Source organism: Chrysoperla carnea, chromosome 1 (genome assembly GCF_905475395.1).
Source record: "Chrysoperla carnea chromosome 1, inChrCarn1.1, whole genome shotgun sequence".
NCBI classification, from domain to species: domain Eukaryota; kingdom Metazoa; phylum Arthropoda; class Insecta; order Neuroptera; family Chrysopidae; genus Chrysoperla; species Chrysoperla carnea.
This window is the reverse complement of record NC_058337.1, coordinates 136,751,484-136,759,746: the sequence shown is the minus strand read 5'-3', so window position 1 is coordinate 136,759,746 and position 8,263 is coordinate 136,751,484. Positions and strand designations below refer to the sequence as shown.

Genomic DNA, 8,263 nt, shown 5'->3' with positions numbered 1-8,263 from the left:
GGCACTGCCGTGCCCCTGATTACTAAAAATGATCAATTAACACCTGATTGAAAACATTTAACACTATCATTACCGTACTATAACTACAGAAACGAATAAAATAAAAAGAATTTAAATATAATGATTACTAAAAACTTCCTTTTATAAACTAATTTGGAAAAACTTAGAATGGAGGAAAATGAATGAAATGAAAGCTATGACTTTTATAATTAATGTTACAGAAATGCATTTTATACATTTTACACTCATTTCATTTAAAGGGAAAATATATAGAGAAAAAAAAAGGACGAACAGAAAATTGTATTTTCTTTTCATATATATACAATAATATAAAGTTATAAAAGAAAATTGTACTAAAACTTTATTATAAGAAAACAAAATATATTTTCTGACATGGAAAATGTTTATACTTATATACTTAGTCGCTGTCTGTTCTTCATTCACTCTTTGAAGTTGATTTAATTTCTTTAAATTTATACCAAAATCTTTGACATAATAAAATTATGTTGAAAAAACATTATATTTAAAATAGAAATCTTTGATTGTCGTTGGAAAAGTTTTAAATCATTTATTCGGAATCGAACTCCTAACTTCTTGTTTCAAAGACGTAATTCTTGAGTCATAAATGTTTCAAAACCTCTTGGCTAGTCTTGTGGGATTAACTTGACCCCATGTGGAAATAGTTCTTATTAAATTGAGGAGAAACAAATTACACGTAATTTGATTAATTGCTTGAATTAAGAACTGATGTGAAGTTGAACCAAAATGTAATTTCGATTCTATAGAAATAATTGATAAATATATCCAAAAAAAAACACACACTTATGTTAAATTATTACTTTGACAGGAATTATCAAATGTTCGTCATTTTTGCTAATTTATTTAGAAAAATATTAATGTTTGTATATAAATTAAGTTTCTGCTTTAAGCAACAGACACCGTTGTTATATTAATCAGGAGTTCCTCGAGTATTCACTTGAGGACCCAATAATAAAATAAATTATTTGAAGGGAATTTTATGAAAAATATCTCTTTTTCCCATGTAAAGCTTTGAAAAATAAAATAGAAAAAAAATAACTTAAAAGCCTAATAAATTCAAGTTTTGTATATAAACCTACTAATTATATTTTATATAATTTTTTTTTTAAACCTTTATACAAATTCATAAATTTATGAATTTTGAACACCACCTTTATCAATTAATTAATTTAATAATTTAATTAAAATCTGTGTATAAATAATAAATTTTTTTCATTTAAAAATATTTTTTTTTGTCCTAACCCCCAAGACTTTATATAAAAAACATTTCGTCTAAACTTTTTTTCATAGATCAATTCATTTGTTTATAAAAATTCCTATTTTTATTCTGGCATTATTTTTTTTGGATGACAACTTGACCAAAACACAATATATATGTATATATAAATATAAATTCATTTTACAAATATAGCGATAATTTTTTTTTTGTCTATCAAATTTTTTGTCTACACCTTTTTTTTGGGTTCATTATCAGAATGCTAAATTTTGCAAACTAATATTTGTGATATGTTTTTGTTGGGTGGAAAGGTTTTTATGTTGCTTTCTTGCAAATTTGTTGAGGGATACGTATTTAAAGTGGTGCATACGTGATGATTAGCATTAGGACTATCCATATTGAAAGGCTTTGTGTTGTTCCTAATGAGATGGCACCGACAACTCCACTCTCGCACGGACGTTCCACTGCTGCTGAAACAAAGGAAAAAGTATTAGTAGGTGTTTCAAATTAAAATACAAAAACAAGTTTTCCGCCAAAATTTTAATGTTTTTTTGAATTAAACTGATGAGGATCATTTGCAGATTGAAATATGTGATAGGTATGTAAATTTTTCTGAAATACACATGAAATAAGTTAAATATACTGTAAATAATTTATTCTCAAAAAGTATCACATTATTGAGTATATGAATATTTTCGTAAAATAATTATTTCTCTTAAAGTTTTAAGAATTTACATAAACAACGTAGGTGTTCGTTTCGAGCTTACAGAAAGGTTGTAAAATATTGAGTCGAGAATTTTTTCAAACTTACCAGATATAGTTTTAACGAAAAATTAAAAATGATTTTGGTTTTTTCAAAAATGATGCCAAACAATATAAAAAATGGGTTCGTTGGACAATTATATGAGTATTTTCGAAAGATTGCCCGAAGTTTAATGGGCAGCGCGCTATGCTTCGGACAGGTAAATATATAACTCTCGGAAATATATGGAGAAATAGTCATCCAGGCATCAAATAAATTGAATTTTTAATTAAAATTGAAAATATGCGATTTGCTCTTATTTATTCCTTAACTTCTCAATACTCAAACCACAAATTTTGAATTCCTATCATGTTTTTCAAAGGTAGTGATATAATCTCATAAAATCAGATGCTGATAAAAATTATAAAAAATATTCATTTTTTCCCAATATATAATTTGCGTAAAATTATGATAGGGAATTGTTGTTTTAAATAACGGAAATGCCGAAAACTTTTTACAACTTGGCAAAAAAACATCTCTCACTTTATTCACCAATAGTTTTTAAGACTTTTCGCGACTGATTGATTTCAAGTACCTGTCTACTTTACATCAAAAACTCTGTACAAATAGACAAATAGATCAGTTCTTAGTCAGAAAAATGCGCTAGGACTCTGTTTTAGATGCCTCTAACATATAAACCCTTCGAAAATAGTTTACTTCTTTACTTGCTCCCGTGGTGTGAATACCTATTTCCGCTCGAGAAAGTCGGAAAGCGGCAACTTTGTTTAGCATTGACAATTTCCACCTGGAGAGAAGAAAATATATTTTCTTAGTTTTTAGTCTAACTAAGTAAAAGACTTTGTACTCTTTAAGTAACAAAGTATAAAAAAATTATAAAAAAGTGAATTGGTTTTGACCTGCCGACCTTCCGCATGAAAAACGGACACCTTAACCACTACACCTTCTCTGTTTTTAAATTATCTACTAATTTTATTTTAAAGTAAATGGACTCTCGATCGTTTATCTGATGATCCTGGACCTTGATGTGTGTGCAAATTTTCAAGTTAATCGAAAAATTAGAAGTAGGTTAAAATTGAATTCCAGATTTGATTACATAGTTACTTAACGAAGCCAAAAAACGTTTTTTTAATGCATTCTAACAATTGATGGCAATGGCATTCAGATCGGATGTTCAACCCATTTTTTCGGGCTAGAGATTTGCCTAAAAACAAGTGGAAAACTTAAAATAATATATACACATAAAATAAAATATGTCTGCCTTTATCTTTGTGTCAAAATCTTCATCTCTGTTAGTGAATTATATAATACTAATATTTATATTTTGTATTTGAAAAGTTATGATAGTCTTGTAAGAAAGTAGACGACTCTATATGTTGCTTGTATCCTACTTGCTTTCTTGCTCCAGAGTTTGGAGTGGTATGTATGTATTATTCTCGTTAAAACGTTTTAAGTTTTCTAATAAATTTGTCTATGCTATTTCTAAAACCTGAATGTAAACTTTATAATATGAAGATGCGATACAATTTTAAACATCAGTTATACAGGGATGTGTGAGTACAAAGTCTGACAACCTTTGAGTGTCGCGAGGACTGGATACCATATAAGAGAAATCTTTTTTCGAAAAAAACCTCCAAAATTAACGTGGAAAATAAATACACATATTTAGTTGGATAAAAACAATTTCGTTTCTTGAAGCCAAAAACAGGTTTTTTATATTCTTTAAGGAGGATAAATCAAGAAGGAGTGTTTCTAGAAAGATAGAAATGAACAACTGATTGTAAGAATTGTATTTTTTCGTTTCTATAAGAAACTATTTTGGTCACGGTGATTGCAATCGACTGAGGAACATCTACGTATCATCGGTTCAGGTGCAGTGGAAAGGCGAAGTGAAGTGAATTGACATTGCGTTACTTCTTTTTAATACTTATAAACGTAAATGGCTACGAGAATTATTAAAAGGCATTTGGATCCACGAAGATTCCAAACAACATAGGTATATTCTGTTATGGTAGACATAACATTTGATGAAATATACAGCAGGCCATAGAAATGAACGTTTTATCTCCAGAAAATTAAGAGAAAGATAAAAGCTTAGATGTCATGGGTTTTTTGTTGTAAGTAAGAAATAATGTATGAACTAAGACAAGAGAGTTCAACACATTTAATTTAATTTAACACCAAATCTTTATGAACCATCTCATATATTTACAGAAGATGCATCTATTCTCATATACAGGGTAGGTACTTTAAATATATTTCCACCTTTTCATACGAGAGCTATTAAAATTTTCGAGACTAAATTTCAGGGCTGCCGAATTTGAATATTCCTTCCGTTAGCTAACGCTAGATGTGAGCTACTAAAGCAATCTTATTTCTGTCTGGCAAATTAAAATTACACTCTTGGTCTGTGAGACGGTGTAAGGTTGATCTTTGCCCATCTGATAACCAAATGAGACACATTTTTTCATTGTTATTCTATCGAAAAATGTTTATGGCTATTTTTAATTAAATTAATATTAACCAATTTTTCCCATGAATGGTTTTTTTTTAAGAAAGCCTATACCATTATTTTCACAATTAAATTATCTTTCTTCTGGTGTCAATTTCGATTGGTCAACTAAACGCCTGATGCGCTCGAAATCATCCTTCATATTTTAAATTGAGCTCATTCAACTTTTACAAATGTATGACTGATTCATACTAAAAATTATTTCCTATTTTGAACCCCCGAACCAAAAAAAAGGATGTTATAAGTTTGACCACTATGTGTGTCTGCCTGTGGCATCGTAGCGACTAAGTGGATGAACCGATTTGGATGTTTTTTGTTTCGTTTGAAATATAATTGAATGGGGAGTGTTCTTAGCTATGTTTTAAGTGCGGGTTTAGGGTACCCGGAAGAACTTTAAAATAGACGGTGATATACAAATTCGGTTCAGTTTGAAGAAGGCTCTAAGGAAAAAGATAATTTAATGGTGAGTGTTATCCTAAAAAAAGTCTTTTTTATTTAAATTGTTTTTGTTATAATATCATTTTGATATTGTTTTGCTTGTCTTTGGCGCATATTTTGAGACACCTGTATATTATAAAATATACAAAGACACCCCCACAACCCTCTGATACAATCATCATATGTACATATGTTTGCGAAACAAAGACTCGTTTCTTCTTCTTCATTACTTGTTTGTTTTAAGTTCTATATGGATGGCACTGTTCGTGTAGTAGTGTGACTGGTGAAACTGAACAATACAAAATTGTAAGAACTACTTTAAAGATATAACACACATATACCACCTACACGTAGATATTATCACACATATATATTTCATTAACTTCGAACTTTAAAGTTCAAAATAAAACGTTTTTTACTTTTATTTTTTTGTAAAAATGTTGCGGTAAACACTTGAAAACATTAACTTGCTAGAGAGAAAAACAGACACAAACTTTTATGTAGAAAATAATATTAAAATTGAGTATAATACAACTCAATGCAGTTTGTTTGTTTCCTAGCGAAGAAATTGTATTTATTTACGATCTGATACACGGTTTTTTCACTCCGAAAATTGAAATCATTTGATTTTCGTGCCAGGTTAAATTTATTTCACTCTTCTGATTTGAACCACCAAAAAAATAGTACAAAAACAAGTATGCTTTCTGATCGAAGCTCGCATTACAGAATTGATATTCGTGATAAATTTGAACATTTCAAATCTAGAAATATTGAAAGATTAATTTAGACGTTTTTGTATTCAGAAGAACTCTTCTAATCTTACTTCACCAAACACACATCACTAAGGATAGGGTGAGGTTGATGTACCGTTTAAGGCTACTTGGACATTCAAACATTATATAAAAAGTGGAAATTAACAATTGACCGAGTTAATTGTTAAAATACCCTGTATTGGCAGTATTCATAATCAGTGTTTGCATTATTTTTAATAAATTAGAAAGGTTTAAAAAACCAATCTCTAATTCCCGCCGTCGTAACAAATTAATTTAATTAATAGTTGTGATGGGCTGGTGTAGTGCATGGTATATGCATGAAGGAGGTGCACTCAGCCTCTGAAATTGAGGAGCTGATAAATGAAATTATCAGCGGAAAGGAGGTAAAACACATCTATGGTATTACAATGGGCTCTATAGTCTAAGTGTGCCCTTCGTGGACAGCTAATATAACCTATCCTAACCTATCATCAATTTTTTTTTATTTACATAGCACGGCTCATATTCAATTAACGAAAGTACACGAACAGGCCCGAAAATTTCCCAAGTAAATATTTTTTTGCTTACAATTTCTGAATGACTTGGAAAAATAATATTTAAAAAACGGTAGATAGATTGTAAAATCTAATATATTCATAATTCGATGAAAAAAGTTTCAACCTCGTATACCATTTGCAAAACAAAAGTTATTTCTAAATGTCATAGCCATCACGGCTTGGATATATCATGGAAATAAAATAGAAATAGTTTCTGTTCAAAAATTTAAATTCCATATAATTACATTTTCTTTGTAAGAAATATGAGCGTGAAATAACTTTCAACATAATTAATTGTTTGTTTACCTTTCCTTATATATACGTCTTTTCCTATCGAGTTTATAAAGTTTATTGTGTAAGTTCCTTAAACAATAACTTAGAATTAAATTATTATAACACTACCCTAAGAGAAATTTCTCATGAACATAATCTAACACGAATATTTAGGATTAAAATTTTCAATTTTGATTATAAAATCTGTGCCAATCGGATTACTTGCAAGATTGCATGATAAAATTCCTAAAAAATCTTTCTGGCTAAGTGGTCGCTTACTCATAAGTTAAGCTCGGAATTTCCACTGCATATTTTGTCTCTATTGATAATTAAAGCGTTGGTAATTCTCTGAAGCTTTTTTAAAAAATACATGTTTGAAAAAACAAAATTGAAATGTTTTAAAAAAACAAGTGAAAACAAACAAATGACTGAGTTAATTGTTGAAATACCATGTATAGACAGTGTTGATGCGCAATCGTATAGACAGTGTTGATGCGCAATCGTTTGTTTTTTTGACGTCACGTAAATAACAAAAGATATTCACTTTTAAATACACAACACACACACAACTGATATTCCTATATTAATACACTAGCTGTTACCCGCCCGCTTTGCTGGGCAACATCCCCACTTGCACCCCTCCCTCCACATTTCCTTGCGTTGGATAACAGTTTTGTAATGTACACGTCATGCTCTTTTATTTGATACCCCACTTAGGTATATTTGTAAATATTCGATATTTCCTTCCCACTTTCTCGCTACACCTTTCTACCCTCCGAAGGTTAAAAAAATTTCTAAATGTAATTTAAAACATTCTGACCAAGTTTTGAACTATTAAAAGCCATAATTTAAAAATATGAATTTTTTATTCATGAACACCCCCGCAACCCCCCTTGTGGGTAGAATTTCGTAAAATCCGTTCTTAGCTGACCTCTACTTGGCAAAAGGAATATTCCACCCAAATTTCAAGTCTCTAGGTCTTATAGTTCCAGAGATATCGTGATGAGTGACTATCTATCTATCTATCTATCTATATCTATAGAAAGTCTCCTATATATATATAAGAGATACTATAAAATTTGCACCTAATGAACGCCCTCGTGAGTAACCAGTGATGCTTACAAAAAAATGTTTCAAACAAAAGTTTTTTATTTTTTTATAAGGAACATTTTTTACATTTAAACTTTTGTTCTATCTCTAACGGTTTACAAGATGGGTCCTACGGACCCAAGACCCAATTGACCTATGACGCTCATTTACGAACTTGACCTCACTTTTTACGTCCTGAGTACGCTGTAAAAATTTCATCTCGATATCTTTTTTTCGTTTTTGAGTTATCGTGTCCACAGACGGACGGACGGACGGACAACCGGAAATGGATTAATTAGGTGATTCTATGAACACCTATACCAAAATTTTTTTCGTAGCATCAATATTTCTAAGCGTTACAAACTTGGGACGAAACTTAATATACTATGTATATTTCATATATACATGGTATAAAAATTAAGTTCTTTCATATGTCAGTCACGTAGGAAGTTTTTTTTTTTTAAATCTCTTTCGGGACAAGAGCGACTGAAATTTGACCTTTGTAGCTGTTTGCAGACATGCTACATAAGTTTTTTGAAGGCTAGGCTTTTCAATTGCCTTTCTGGATAGAATGTGACCATTTTCTTAAACTTACAATTTCCATTATTTATAAGTATTTATAAACTT

General features: G+C 29.9%; 1 protein-coding gene across 1 annotated transcript in view; it reads right to left on the bottom strand.

Moving 5' to 3' along the window:
* Positions 1-1,462: 1,462 nt before the first annotated feature.
* Positions 1,463-8,263, bottom strand: part of LOC123305056 (acetylcholinesterase) — a 402,811-nt gene continuing 396,010 nt past the window's right edge. The window contains exon 6 of the mRNA XM_044886661.1: positions 1,463-1,722. Within this exon, the coding sequence (XP_044742596.1) occupies positions 1,610-1,722 (113 nt within the window). The 3' untranslated portion in view covers positions 1,463-1,609. The remainder of the gene's footprint in view (positions 1,723-8,263) is intronic.